The sequence below is a fragment of the Thunnus maccoyii genome, chromosome 10, assembly GCF_910596095.1.
Source record: "Thunnus maccoyii chromosome 10, fThuMac1.1, whole genome shotgun sequence".
Lineage (NCBI taxonomy): Eukaryota > Metazoa > Chordata > Actinopteri > Scombriformes > Scombridae > Thunnus > Thunnus maccoyii.
Genome location: NC_056542.1, coordinates 28,199,792 through 28,215,799, shown reverse-complemented (window position 1 = coordinate 28,215,799; position 16,008 = coordinate 28,199,792). Strand labels below are relative to the sequence as shown.

The window sequence follows — 16,008 nt, the reverse complement described above, 5'->3', positions numbered from 1 at the left end:
GGCTGTATTAACAAAGGAACAAACACGCAAACAAACAAAAAATGCGGACAACAAATTTAACAGCTCTATTTATAACCAGCTGTCATGATCCCAGGCTTATTTATCTTTATAGAAAAAAATTGACCAAAATGTTCTTTTTTTGTAATTAAATGAATAATATTTAAATAATGCAGTTTACTGACCCCTACTAGAAAGTCTTGCAGCTTTGAATGCTACGCCAAATTACTACAGTAAACAAATGTTCTACCTCCAACAATGCTTCACAATTATGTCGGGACACATTTTGCATTAGATTCTAGATAAATGCCAATCCATTGATGGAAAAATGAAATTTCAGGAATGAACCGGCGCATCGCTCTCGACTCAAAGTGAAAAGCTTTTCTCATTTCAGTTCTTTATAAAATCACATCACATCATCCTGGTTGCCAAAGTAATGTCCTCTTAAATTCAATTTAAGCACTGTGCTTTGTTTCACATTGTTGCAAGCGCAATATGCACTACACAAACATCACCCCATAATCAATACACAAGCTTAACCCTGTTCCTGTGGAGGTAATAGTGCCACTGCATAAGAACTATACACGTTTTATATCAACAGAAAAGAAAAGAAAATACCAAAATTATACCTGACAACAAATACTCTCTGCTGGAACTGCTACACGTGTTCTTTTGCAAAAACAATCCTCCACTGCCACCAAATTATGACTTCCTGCTGTACCTGAATTTCCATTCTCTCCAATTGCTCTGTCTCTACTTTTGTGTTGTATGATGGCAATGATAAAGTGAAGGTGAATACACGAGTGCCATGCGCACATTCAGTATGCCTACAGCTTCACGTACACACACGCACACAAACGAAGAAAAGCAATACAAGCTGAGAGCAAATGAATGAGAGCAAAAGTGAGGCAGAGTGACTTTCTCTCATTAGAATTAAGTTGATTCTCTGTCGCTCTTGGATAATAATTGCTGTAACTACACCGGTTAAGTAACATCTGACAGCCTACACACTTAAGTTAAACATCTGTGACTGTCTTTCAATTACAATTAAATTATCATGTAAGAAGCCTTCAGTAAACTGTGTCAAACCATATCAGCTAACATCTGTTTGCATAAAACTTTTGATTGTGTTAATCAACTACAACTACTAAAGTTATGCTAATTTTGAAGATATTGTGTGGTCAGAAAGTATTACAGCAGTATTCATTATATTGACTCTCTCCTCCTGCACATTGGATTTGAAATAAACAATGACTCTGAGGTTAGAGTGCCAACTTTCAGCTATGATTTGGGGGGCTGTACATCCACATCATGTCAATAGGGTAGGAATTAGGGAACAGAAAGTAATTGGGTACGTTAACATACAGTTAACTGGCTGAAGGCAATGACCCGCAGACATCAGCAGAATCTTCCCTGATGATGCTCTGCCTGGTCTGTACTGTAGCAAACTTCACTTTTTGCTTGTTTCAGAGATTTTTGTCAACAGTCTGGTCTTCAACAAGGGAATTTAAGTGAATATTTCACTGACCATTAAAAACACCCTAATTGCCTTGTCTGTATGTGATATAGAGGTGGAACTTACAAATCACTTTGCTGATTTAAATAGTTTTCACATCAGCTCAAAGATTTATAGTCACTGGCTCTAAGCTCGGCAATCGCATCACCGTCCAAATGCATTTCAGTAAGGACATGGGTGAGCTGCTATATCAGCGTTCATAAGGCTGTGACGTCTGGTGCTGATTCTGACTTTCTTCAGTTCAGTGATAAGTTCAGTCTGTTGCAAGTTCAAAGTGTTACATTCAGTTTAGTTGAAAATGAGGTCTATTCAAGCACTGTTAATAAAGTTAATAGCTCAGCTGAGCTGACAACAGTCACCAGTGAGACGAGCTTCACTACTAAAATGTAATGTTGTCAGTGACAACATGATGATTCAGAATAGTCAGTTAAGTTTGAGGATTTGGTGTTAAACATTTGTTCGTACATGTACCGGAAACATTTATACGCATTTAATATTGTGTTGTACTAAAATTGGTGGACTATCCATGACATGGACCAAAGTCAGCACTTAAACCTCATGGTCATTGTTTCATTTAGAGGCAAATAGGCTGAAGTAGAGCTAATGAAAAACTTATCATTGTTCATTTCTGACTGCATTGTATCTTTTTCCAAATCTCTAATGTACCAGACTCTAAATTACTGTATATTCACTTGAATAATATTCAAAAATACTCATTTTTATGATACATATTTTGCCTGTTCCCATAAACTTTAATAGCATAGAGGATAAAGCCAATTTGAGGAAGTGATGACAGTCTGTGTCCACAGAGAAAGAAATCCAAATAAGGTTTTGTTGTCACTTACAGTACATGACAGTAAGTTGTTTTTTTAGATGGAAAAAATAAGTGTCTCAGATCAAGATCTGCAACAAAGAACCACACTGGCGTGACCATGACCATATTTCTATGAACTGTGAGCCCACACAGTCTGTCTGCGGCAAAATAAAAGATGACAGAGAAGCCGGAAGTGTCATCTACAGAACAATTAAGAGTGCAAACGGCACAAGAAAATGGAGGCGAGCGTAGCAGAAAAAGAAAAGACGACTGAGATGAGGGAAGGTGGGTGGGAAGGGCAAGCCAGGAAGACGTACAGGGTGAATAAAAGTAGAAGAAGAAGAGGAAGCAGAATTTAGAAAAGGAGGAAGATGAAGAAGAAGAAAGGACAGACCTGAGTTCGTCCAACTTGGTGAGTCCGTGTCTTCTGGGATCACATCACAGAATGGACAGACACAGACAGAGGAGAGGAAGATGGATGTGAGAGGATGCACGAAGGGTAAGGGGGGGACGGAGGAGGAGAGGAAGGACGGAGGGAGGGCGACGTCATCATCGTAATCACCGAATAAGCCAGGTTTGGAGGGTCAGTGTGAAGAGGAAGAGGATGGAGGGTTGGGAGGAAGGGGGGGGGGGGGGGGGGGGGGGGGACACACAACACGACAACAATACGACACGACAATGACAAAACAACGTACAACAAGCACAGAACACACAAACAAAATCATAGAGTTCACCAAGAACACGCAAACTTCACCATGGGCACAGTGAGAAGTCAAAATAGAGCAGGAGGGTGCGAGGCCGGGAGAGGCTGAGGTAGAGGCTGAGAGTTCAGTTATTACAGATTAGAAAGAAGGGAGGGTTGGGAAGGTGAGGTTCTGTGCTTTAAAGGAAAAAGAGCTGAAACTGTAAAGAGATGTTAATGTACCGAACCGGATAGAAACCCGAGACCTATGAATGTAGGTGGGGAAAGAGGAAGGGGGAGGGGGGTAAAAGGAGAAGTGGATGTCACTTGAGTCTGCGTGGGGCAACTGTGGGGAGACAGCCTGGAAAAATAACAAAAAGAAAAGAAAAAAAAAGAAAAAAACACAAAACAACACAAACTGAAAGCACAGAGCAACGAGCACACAAAAGAGAGAGCCGGCTACCTCATAGAGTTTCAGCAGAAAATTGACAAAAATACCGACATACCAAGAGTAGGGTGCACATTCAAATGCATACGTACACACACTGAGGCGTCAGTGTCTTTCTGAAAGAAGGTTATGCAACAGCGATATCGACTGCTTGCTTTCAGGCATCTCTTTTGCTGCAGATTACATATTTTCCTCTCCTTCATATTATTCATGCCCTTCCTTCCTTCCGCTCAGCCTGCTGAGACCCTGAAATATTCTGAGGAAGATTTTGTTTCCCTTTTTTTTTTCTACAAAGAAGAACTGTGCTATAATTTCTCTATCAGCAACCGAGACACATCCATGTATGTTTTGATCTTGTGTAAGCAAGCGCTCCTGGACCCACATGACCCATGTCCAGTTCAGATCCAGGGTTCAACATCAGGGTTAGTATGTAATCAGTGATGTCTGTGACCCCTCCTCAGAGTCACGCTGCCCATTTTGTTATTCCTGTTCTGAAATCCTCCTGTCTTATCTTCTTCCTCCACTCTGAACCTGACGAAACCAACAGTGACAGTCAGGAGGGCGAAAAGTAGCCCACTCAGATCATACTTAATTTTCATACCCTCTTACAGAGAATTTGCATTTAGCTCAATTAGTACTCCATTAGGATGAATAATGAAGTGTCACATGAATAAAAAGACAATGTGAGACATCTGCCTCACCAGCTTTCATCTCTTTGTGGCAGCTAACATCACCTCATTAGAGAGTCAAATGATAATCAAGAGAGCAAGTGATTTTTTTCCCTTACTTCAGCAGCATCATGTAGGTCATCAGGATAAGAGAGTGATATATTAAGACGGAGACTGGAGCAAAAAACCAGAACAAGTTAGCGTGGAAAAGTCTCCTGTGGTCTGTGGGTTAATACTGTATGGTATTAACATGCCGTATTTAAACCAACCATCTCTGAATGACAAATTGTTCCAAGACTACAGACCCAACACTACAACAGCAGAGTTTACACAATATGGAGGTATATTTTCACCATAACAGTAAATGCCAGTATGAGTGGTGGTCACTAAGGCTTGAAGAACCAGAATAAAAGCTTAATTACATGATACTGAATTATGGAAAACTGTGATTTATTAAAACAGGTTGCCTCAACACTACAGATGTCAATCTTAAAATAAACTATGAGGAAGGTACAACATATAGGAACTATATGCTGTCATCATCACATTAGTGCTTTAAGCTAAATGCTAAAGTCAGCTTGATAACATGCTCGCTGTTATAATGCTAAAATGCTCATGTTTAGCAGGTAATGTTTATGTTCACAATCTTAATTGCTGGTTTTGGTGTGTGTGTTCGTTGTGGATCATAGAATAAATGAATACCATGAGGAATAGGTGAGCAGTAAGTGTGGTAAGGGTTGTGATTAAAACTCTGTCCTTCCTATACAATCACTGTTGCGGAGCCTCTGACCGGCCCTGAGACAGCTCCCAGTGTGAAAGTAACATGACTGTGGTCAAGCTGGAAAAGAGGATTAAACTCAGTCAGCCTTTCGGGGATAAATATAGGTTGAAAAAATATGCAGACAAAGGAAAATGGACACAGAGACATGAGGGGGGAAGTAGAGAGCAATAGAGAGCTGGGGAGTTTAAACAGACCAGAACAAAGGTGGGACTGATGAAGTGAGAGAGACTGACTGATGACCAAGCTTGCTGAGGGTTCATTATAGCTTGAATCTCAGGCAGAGGGAGTCAGAGATTTTACAGCCATGTCTGAAGTGCACGCTCGAGCCACTTAGCCGTGTTAACCCACAACACCAGACTACACTTTACACATAACTCAATAATAAACCAATGTATTAGAGAAAAACTATGTGGATGGTGAAGAGTCAAAGCTTTTATAGTCACTGTGTCATGGTAACCAAGTAAATATGATTGACAGGCTATGATTGAGGTGACCCAGTATTTATTCTTATGCAATAAGACATTGCAACACATAACTGTTTGTGCTGTTTTTCTTAAAGGTGCAGTGTGTAGAATTTAGTGGCATATTCAGTTGGTTGCAATCTGCAACCTCACTGCTAGATGCCACTAAATCCTACACACTGCACTTTTAAATGTAATTTAGTTATGTTACCTTCTAAAATAACTTCCAAAGTCATCATAGCTAATCAAATCCTGTGGGCATAAAATATCAGCAAGTAACATAACAGGTAAACATAAATGAGATTTAATTTAAAGTGAGGTGAAAATGTGTTTCCATGGAAGTTCAATTAGCCAAACACAGCACTGTGGTGCCTTTGCCTTAGTAACACATTTCATGTCTTTCTGCAATACTGTATATAAAAGGAGGACAGCATCTCGTCAAACCTGACTTGTTGCTAACATGGAAGTGCTAAAACACTAAAAAATAAGCACCTTTTGTTTAGGGTAATGAAATTTGCAATACTTTAAAAACTTAAAATGGACATATTATGCTCATTTCCAGCTGTATATTTTTATTCTGAGACTCCACTAGAGTAGCTTTGCATGATTCATAGTTAAAAAAAACTCCTTATTTATCTTATACTGGCCCTTTATGCAGCTTCTCAGTTCAGCCTCTGTCTCTAACAGGCAGTATTAGCTCCTGTCTCTTCAAGGCCCCCCTCCTGGTGAGCCCACTCTATTCTGATTGGCCAGCTTTCCGGAAGCCTTCTGAGGGGCAGCCGTATCAGAGTTGTGTTAAGTTACTGCTGATGAGAACCCAACATTTCCTGCTTTACTGCTTCATATTAAAAGGTTTTAAATGACTAAATAATGTGTTCCTAACCAAATTAGCAGAGCTTTGTTAGCAGTACTGTTGTTGACACAACAAGATATGGAGATATTTGGAGCTCTTTTGTTCAGCGGATCAGTTAGAAATAATGCAGGGAGGAATAGTACAAGCAGAAACAGCCACAGTGATGATGGTAAACAACTTATTTTACTTTGCTGTGTAATGGAAAAACACTCACAGCCTGCCATCTCACCTCAAGTCATGGCTTGGCGTAACTAACCCAAAAACAATGTAAAACGCCATAATGTTAGTGGAGCGCAGCAGTGAATTTGCACGCTGTACACAGAGCAGATGACCATATAAAGATATCTGTCACAAGTTGACGTCAGCTTGGGCTAAAAGTAGAAAAAAACGCTGGAAACCGAGCGTTCAGAGCAGTCTGAAGCCGGTGCTTTTTGCCCATAGGGATTACTTCTACATACATTTACCTAAGTATTTGACACTTTGGCCATGTTTGATATGAACATTCGACATTGTGACATTATATGTATGACTGAAAATACGGAAAATCATAATAGGTCCCCTTTAACCAAAATGCATTTTCAAACTCGAAGGGAGATCGTTTATGATGAGCTATCTGATATTGGAGAGTCTACAGAAACATCAGCTCCATGCTGCACTGCAAAACCACACAAATGGGGAAGAGACGCCATCCAGAGGCTGACCTGGGCAACATCATATTAAACATCAGATTAAATCATTCTGCTGCCACATATAAAATATACAAAACAAGCTCTCCTTATGCTTTATCTAATTTTTTTTAACATCTAGTTTATATTCTATATCATCCAGGTCTGACTTTGATGAAGTTGTAATCCAGCTGCTAAAGAGTCCACACAAATTGTGAAGAACAGAGTCAAAAAAATCTTCAAGGACGCGTCACTTTGGTAGAATATTGTTTTGATTTTGAATGTTCTATTTGAGATCATGAATACAAACAATTGGACATTTTTTGTAGCTTTAAAGTAAATACGGTTCACATGAAGAATTTCACTCTCACTTTGAAAATGTGGTAATGACCCCAAGTTATCTAAGATGTAACTTATGAAAGCTGTTGTCCAATATCTTAATAAATCTTAATTTTCTTATTTATTGTTCTTGGATTTACAAAGTCTAACACTCTATCAAAGTGACATATGTATTTTAAAGAGGCAGAAATCCACACGCAGACCAACCAACCAACCTGCATCAGTGAAGGAGGGGTGTGTCCCTCCATCAGACAGAGAGCCATTCACCCCTCGCTGCTGGTCCTCCCATGTCACTTCTACAGCAAGACACACACACACACACACACATACACACATACATACACATACAGTACACAACACACATGAGTTTACACACAACAGAAATCTGAAGGATGTTGGATTATCAAGGGAACTATATGTTAGATCCATTGCAAAATGTGGTGCAAATCTACTTTTAATACTTAGTTTACATTGCCTACATGGTGTATATATTGTGTAAAGATAATAGAAAAGATTGGCAAAGATTGGTAAGAGAGAAAAAGACCTCTTTGCTACTTCAGCACTGAAATCATGGACAGCTCCCTCATCAAATATTATGAACTTTGCTCCATCTGCTGGCCAACAGAGGTAACAGCCTCTCAGATTCTAAAAATTAAGAAATTACACTCTGAATTTCACTTTACCTTTAGTGAAGTGAAATTCACAGAATTCATCAAACACTGTACTTAATTAATTGTTGTTTGTGCTAAACACTGTCCTCTAAAATTAGATTAACTGAGATGCAATAATTCTCATATCTCATGACAGTTTTTGGTGGAAAGAATTTTCCTAAACATGAGTTACTGTATGTATGACTGAGACTGCCATCTTTATGGGAGAGTGTGTGTGCATGTGTGTGTGTGTGTTCAATAATCCATGTCTAATTAAAATGATTGGCAATTTCACAATGGAAATGGAGAGCTCTGTCTTTGTGAGGTGGAGCTGAGCAGAATTAATTTCTATTAAAGTAGAGGGCAGATTAGGGCTTTGAACTAGAGAAGGACAGAGCAGCAGAGATCACAACGTCAGCACTCTGTACATATTACCATCAGCTCAAGCTACATACAGTACAACTCTCTAATTTGATCACTCCAAATCAACTCAACAGGAATGAACCACACTCGGTATATATGAAATGTGGACAAAGGGAAGTTTGAAATAGAGAACTATATAAATGTGCGACGGCAAATAAGAAGGCAGAGTCACTCAGAGTAGCTAAGTATCAGTTGCTAGTGAATGTCACACATGAAAAACTTGCATTGACCGAGAAAGCCCACACAGCAAAGTCACACCATCACGCTATTCAGAGGACTTGCCTTTCCTCCCATTTACCGGTGGGCCTTGTGGTTTTTCCTCGCAGTCTGCTGCTAGTAGAGGGACAGATGGAGGCTCATAAAGTGATTGAACTCTCATATCTACTGTACTGTTAGTCACAATAGTATGGCAACCCATACTGTATGCACTCATACCCAAACGAACACAGATCTGCACACAAACACACAGTTATCCCAATAGCTGACAGTGAAATACTAGTCTGCATATAAAAGCTACTGCACAAAAACATTGTGAACTTTTGCCTAATTATACAGTACAATGTGTGGTTTATTACACCATGCATTTCTTTGCTGTGCACCTTCCTACAGCAGCAACTGGCCTGAAGAAAATCACTCAGAACACAATGATTATAGATTATTTCAAATACAGAACGTGGTTTTTTAAAGAGCTAAAATGAATCTCCAGTGATTCAGTCGGCACTACGGCTATGACAGTGTTGAGTAATAGTGCCACACAGTCAAAGGACAGAAGCATGCCATATAAACAGATGGGAAAGTAGGAAGTGGAAACTGTGGGGAACTCCAGTTTCTGCCAACAGTCTGGTTGTTCATTCAAGCCTGTGGATGAATGTACTGTACATCAACACCTACTGTACACTACTCTCATCCAAGAAAACAAGAGAATATCCTAACTCCTGAACAGAGCTGGTAATTGAACGTAGTATTATTACTGTGTATATATATATAAATTAGTTTTAATTGTTAATGTTTTTTCTAAAAAAAATAAAACAAAAAAGGAATCAAACAGCATCATATTTCAAGAAAATGGGGAAAAAAAACACATTTCCTTGGGACAGGTTGTTTCTGTAGAGATAAACACACCTGGGCGACCATTGTGAGGTTCAGGTGCCCCAAGCTCCTCTCCTGTTCCCTCTTAGGAGTTGCCACACATAAACAGATAACACACAAGACAATTAGGTACTGTAAGTGCAAATATGAGGTAGCAGTTAACTTCGAAGCACAGCAGCAAGACAAAACAAATAGCAGTCCAGCTCCTCTCTGTAACCAGCAAGGGGCAATAAAATGGATCCAGTCCATAAAAAAGCTACATACACACACACACACGAACATACTCACACACATTTGCATTACATAAGCTGAGTGCAATACGGCTCTGTGGGAGCTACAGCACAAGGTCAGATCAATACCTCCCCCCACTGCCCACACATTGCCACTGTCCCAAAAGGTATGGTAGAGAGGGAGAGAGAGAGAGAGAAAGAGACACAAACACAAAGAAAGGAAGGAGAAGAAAAAGAAGGAGAAGAGATAGAGCGAGAGAGAGAGAGAAGTGGGTGAGGACAGACTGCCTTATAAGGAAAAACAGCAGAACGAGAGATTAGGTCAGGAATAAAGAGGAAAAGGGGGAAAAGGTGATACGAAGAAGTGACGGAGAGGTCTAGACAGTGAGAATTTCAAGAGTGATAAAAAGATGGCACAGATACAGAAGAGAGGCGGGATTGTGAGAGCAAAGGAGTGAGGAGAGAGAGTAAGGCTGGTTGGAGGCTGTACAGAAGACAGGGAAAGCCCTCATGGACTCTGACAGTGATGAAAGAGTTCTGCGAGTGCTTTGACAAGTTCTCAAGAACTGCCTGAGATTTTCCCCTTCTCTCTATCTTTGTCCCAGTCATTCCCTCAAATCACTGCAAAGCTACTGCAATCTTTGTTGTTCACAGCGTCTGATTCAAAGAAACAAGTGAAATGATCGTCGCTTTCATCACGGCTCTTCTTACAGTACAAATCACAAGTCACTACAACAACATATAACATTTGTCAAAGGAGTGCTGAGGAACCAAAATGACTTCAAATGTCTCTTTGTAGTTGTGAAGATGTGGAAAGTTCAAACTATTGTGCCTTAATCATTGTTCAAAGCCTGGAGTTTATCCAGTTTAGCTTTTAAGTATCTCAGCAGTCCAAATATTTAAAATAAATCAACAATTGCCAGACAAATAATGAAAATATCTAGAGTATAACTCAAGACATAGGAGCAGGGAGGCTACATTTGGACACGACACTGGTACAATCAATAGCAGGATCCAGACAGGCCTACAGGTAAGTACAACAGGATGGCACAGGACATCTCAACTGTACGTTTAACACAGCTGCAACAGAGGGGGAGGTTCAAGGAGCACAGAGTAAGCTTAGCCTCCAGGGAACACAGCCACCCGCCATTGCAGACAGGGTTTTGGCCTTCAGAGTAAGGTGCAGCTCAACCAGCACTCCCAGTCTGAAAGACTAAACCCGTACATTCAGGTACAGACCTTCACAAGGCTCTGTTCCTTCGTCTCCATCTTCTGAGAGAGAAATGGAAAAGGAACCGAATAGAGATGTTATGGATGGAAGGCAAAAGTGAACACCAATGAAATATAGAACAAAGAGAAATCCTTGCATATACTGTATGGTGCGATTTATATCATACAATTTAAGACACCACCAACAAATAATAATCCTTTCTTTCACAGTCAGAAGTGAAGAGTGAGAGTCAGCAACTGCTGGGAAACCAAAGCTCTTTCTAAGCCCCAATCAGTTGGGCCACCAAATAAAAACTACATCATCCTAAGATACTAAACACAACCACAGTACCACACTGATAAAAACATGTCCTCGCTCAGTAGGTATGTCTACATAATACTGACATTAACACTGGAATACAAATAAAAGAACAAACAAGGTGACTTACTTCTGTCCTTCCCCGTCGGTGGAAGCTGTGGGAGTTGTCGACCTCGTCTGCTGGACATTGGGGTACTGGTGGGGCTGGTCTGGACTGATCCGCTACGAGGATGCGCCCTATATGACAAAAAGTTGTGGACACTGGGGTGAGACACAAGTTAGAGGTGATGGTGGATGCAGGGCCTGGCCATGTTGCACCCACATCACAATGTGAGAAAACTAAAGTAATTTCTTTTGATTGCAGACATCTACTGAGTGAGTAAAATAAAAAGTAAAGCAAACTACTATGATGGGAGAGTAATACACTATTGAATCTATTTATCTAGGATCAGTTATTAATTTAGTAAATATGTAAGCATTTGTTTTGATGAGAGTCACTGTCAGGCTCAACGGGAGGTAGTCAGTGACGGCACAACTGAGAGGTAATTGTAAACCTCACAATGTGTGTTTTATCTCCAAATATAAAACCAATGCACACAGCAATGATGTTTGGCACATGGCATGGGAGTGGAGGGACACATCAACTGTTGGGAGCTGAGCTGCAATAAAAGATGCCAGGTGTGAATCGCATGTACAGTCGACTCATCAAGCTGCAAGAAGAAAAGAGTTCAATGCAGAAACGGCAGACCAGTGCGACCATGCGTTCAGACTGTCCCCAAAAGGCTTGAACTCAAAACAAAATAGGAACAAAACAGAATGCCATCACAGGATAAACAGCATCAGTTGATGTTAGTAATGAAATCAAAAGGAAAATGTCGGCCCATCACTGCTATACTCACGCAAGCGTATGAGCAGTGTGTTCCAAATTAAAACGTGTCAGCACACTATCTACGGTGTCAGGGTTGTCGTGCCTGAGACATATGTAAAGAAAATACAGCACCGGTGCTTTTGGGGACAAAACATAAAGTGGCTAGGTGAGTGGGGTGAGGTGAGGTGAGGCAGGGGAGCGGGGTGTTGGGAAGGTGGGGGAGGAGGGTGTGGGGGGTGTGGGTGGTTGTGATGTGGTTTTTCTGGTTCATTCTGTGAGTTAGTCAGGGTCGGGGTGGGTGGGAGCTCATGGGACGGGGTCTGTATTGGCTGAGTTCTACAAAAGTTTTAGTTAGGCAAACGTTTAGCGGAGGTGGAGCTGCTCTGGGGGCAGGAATAATCTTACTAGCTGATTTGAACCACAATGGGTGAGTCAAAGAACCGAGTAGCTGCAGACTGCTAGCTTGGCAGAGAAGAAATGTGCTTAAAATACGAGTGAGAATAGAAATTACAATTACTTTTTGATTCATGTATTACTAAGACTACCTACTATAGCTTATCAAATTAGCCTAGTATTAGGTTATTTGGGTAAGTTGTGTAGCTGCCTGGTAGCTAGGCTCATCAACTCACCAACCTAAATACTATAAATTGAAGACCTCTGTATGTCTACATTCCCAGTTAGCAGCATAGTATTAGCTTTAATGTATTCACTGGGCAGAATAATATATCAGAAAAACTATGGTTCTTTGGTCTACCTATTGGTATTTTAACCAAATGTTTAAGTTATTTCTCCCTCCAGAGCAGCTTTGCCTCAGGGAAACGATTGTCGAACTAAAACCCCAGTCTGCTACTGTGTTAAGCTGGTTAGCGTCTCCGATCTGGGTCACACCTCGTCAAGGCAGGTGAGGGGGGGGCAGACCTCCCAGATGGCAGAGACGGCATGGACCTCATGAGCGAAGAGTCGTGGGGGCGTTCAGTGGAGCGCGAGCGGGACGTGGGGCGCTCTATAGTGGGCCGCTGGTCTGCAGAGCGGGACCTGCTGTGATACTCGTGTCTATCCATGGCTCCGTGGTTCCTAAAGAGGTTATTGAGAGATAGGCAGGCACTCAGTGGGGCCCCACAGGGCAGGGACAGTATGCTGGCAGGGAGGACAGTATGGAGGGCAAAGAAAGTTGTTGCACTCTCAAAACTCCTCCAAGGTGCATGTGTTTGAGGACCACACCTGTGTTTTTGCTTGTTTTAAGCCATTTACTCCATAGTTTACATTATTACCGACCTTTTCCAAAGCATATCATAGTTCTCAAGATTTCTGAACATGTTTTCCCACCTTCAAATACTGTATATTATGAGAATTAACTTGAAACTTGCTCACGGTAGGTAATCAAAGTGAACATCATGTATGCTTTAATTATGTTCAAATTCTGTTACATTTGTGTTGTAATGTGGGTGTAGATTTTTTCTCTATCTGCACTTGAACTTGCACTATCACAATATGATAATGTTTGGAATAATTAATTAATAATAATAATAATGGACTACCGAATTAAAGCAAGTGTGTCCATGTGTTGATTTTCATCCTGCATTAAAATGAATGTCTGGAAAGTAGGAAAAACAAATGACACAATATAAACACTGTAATATACTTTGGAAACTGGTCGCCAGTAATGTTAGACATACGTGATTTGAAGAAAATGGACTAAAGCATACAAACATACAGATACGGTCCTTTAAAGTGAATGACAAAATGAGATATTTCAGCAACTCCAAGAGAACAATAGCCAACACTTTAATGTGAAAAGTTTTCAGCTGTACAGAGTTGCATGTACAGCTGACAATCAGCTTCATTCCATGAAATCTAAAATGCTCAATGGCCACTGAAGTCGGCATTTTGGATTTTATGAAACGTACATATGGTTTAACCTACACGCAATTCTTTACAGTTGGGTTTTTAACACTACAGCCTCGTCTATGATTCTCCATGAGGAGCTGAAATACTTCATTTTAAAAGGTGGGCAGTATGGACAGAGGGCTAGGTGGCTCTGTGTGGTTTATGGTCCTTATAGTGAATTAACTGTGAAGTCCTCAGGGTGTGAAGAACTGGCAGGGACCATGTGCTCTCTCTGTACGTGATAGGTGAGTGTTCATTTGCAGTCTGTTTGAGGTAGAGTGAAATGTGAAGGAAAAGTGAAGTGTGTCTTTATATTGCATGTGGCTTGTTATATCTGTTATGCCTTGAAAAAATCCCAGCCATTATGAGTATTTTTTGGCACAGTGAGTATGAAGACGATCTGAGGAGCTGGAAAAAAACAAACAAGTGAGATTTCTAAACAACAAAAACAATCAATGACATTATACAGATATATTGTTTAACCTTGCAGAGAGAAAAGAAGGATACATTTTCATAAAACTGCATCACACTGCACATGTCGAGACAGTGAAGGGAAATATTCAACTTGGCCTTTTGAACATGAGAAGCTGTCACAGGTACAGGGGTTTTGAGCATGCACATTGTTCGGCAAACTGTGTAAGTTCTTTAATTTAAATAAAAAACAAATCTTAAGCGCTACAAAAGCCCCACAGTTACAATTCTGAACTAGAGCATCATACACATATTATCCTAAGATCCCGAAGACATGTTGGTGTCTGCACAATAGAAACATGTGGGAGCTGCTTCTAATAAGGCTAATAGACACTAAAAAACTTCCTTCAATTCATTTAAAATCATGACTTTGTTGAAAAATGTTGAGAATAGGGAAGAAAAACCTTGGTTGAATGTCAATATATAAGTTAATCTCATCAAAGTCTTGTAGTGTCTGTAGCCTTTTGCACTTCGAAAAATTGTCCAGTAGAGGAGATGTCCTTTTTGTCTCCAATGGCAAAACAAAGCTCATCAGTCAGTGACCTTAAATGGCCTTTAACATTCTTAATCTACAGTCATTTAAAGTGATGGTCAACATGATCATTAGTTGGTTTCCATCATAAAGTTGTTAGGGCTAAGGATTTATATCTAATGTGAAAGTTAAGTCTGTTATAAATCAAACATCTCATTAGTTGTAATTTGATGGATGCAGAATCCAGCCTGAACATACACACATATTGTACTACTATTAGGAATAACACCGCTCACTGAATTCACCGCTCACTGAATTCTCGTGGGATTCAAACTGCCTCCAAAATATTAGTTTTCTGCGCTTGGAGAGGCTGCTGTTTTGATGTTTATACGCCGCAGGCTTGGTCCCGCTCAAGGTACACTCTGGGGTGGTGCACTTAAACAAGAGAAACATTTTCTCATGTTCACCTAAACTAAGACACCTGCCAAAAGGCACAGACTCCACTAATGCTCTGTGCTGCTCAGCTTTGTCTCCTTTTCCTCTTCCACATGTCTTTTGTTTCTTTCTGCTGTCCTTGTTTCTCTTCAGGTCTCACCATTGCTTTTACTCTGCCTGGATGCAGACAGAAACAAACTATATCTGTGTGAACAGTGGAGGGAAATCTATTCTATTCCCCTGTGGATAACACTGAGATGCTAGCTACTTTCCTTTCTCTGTCGGTTTAGACAAAAGAAAGGGAGAGAAAGGAAGATGGAGAGCTCTTGTTAATGGCTATCTAGGCTATAGGCTGAGCCTGAAGTTGAGCCAAGCTGGGCCTTAGGGGAACTTCGTGACACTTTAATAAAGTCAGTCAGGCTCTCGGACTGAGTTCTGAGGACTCATAACTTTTTTCCTCCTGGAGAGGAGAGAAATGGCACAGATGCCACGTTATTCCTGACTGAAAGCCAGATGGCAGAAGATTGAAGACAAAGAAAAGTGGACTCATTTACAGCATTTCTCTGGAGGGAGCCATGTGAGCTCTTTCTTTTTATTGGTGCACCAGGATGCTGGTGTGTGACCTGGGGATGTATGGGTGTCAGCAGGCCTTTCTATGGGTGCTTGGAATGTCCTGGCAGCCCATTCTGGCCAGAGACAAGAAGCCAAAGGACAACCACAGAACTTACAAA

At 40.6% G+C, this 16,008-nt stretch overlaps 1 protein-coding gene across 1 annotated transcript in view; it reads right to left on the bottom strand.

The window, feature by feature from the left end:
• Nucleotides 1-16,008, bottom strand: part of rims2a (regulating synaptic membrane exocytosis 2a) — a 150,262-nt gene that overhangs the window by 31,984 nt on the left and 102,270 nt on the right. The window contains exons 20-22 of the mRNA XM_042423514.1: nucleotides 12,901-13,086; nucleotides 11,275-11,381; nucleotides 7,440-7,520 (exon numbers count right to left, since the gene is read on the bottom strand). Of these exons, the coding sequence (XP_042279448.1) occupies nucleotides 7,440-7,520; nucleotides 11,275-11,381; nucleotides 12,901-13,086 (374 nt within the window). The remainder of the gene's footprint in view (nucleotides 1-7,439; nucleotides 7,521-11,274; nucleotides 11,382-12,900; nucleotides 13,087-16,008) is intronic.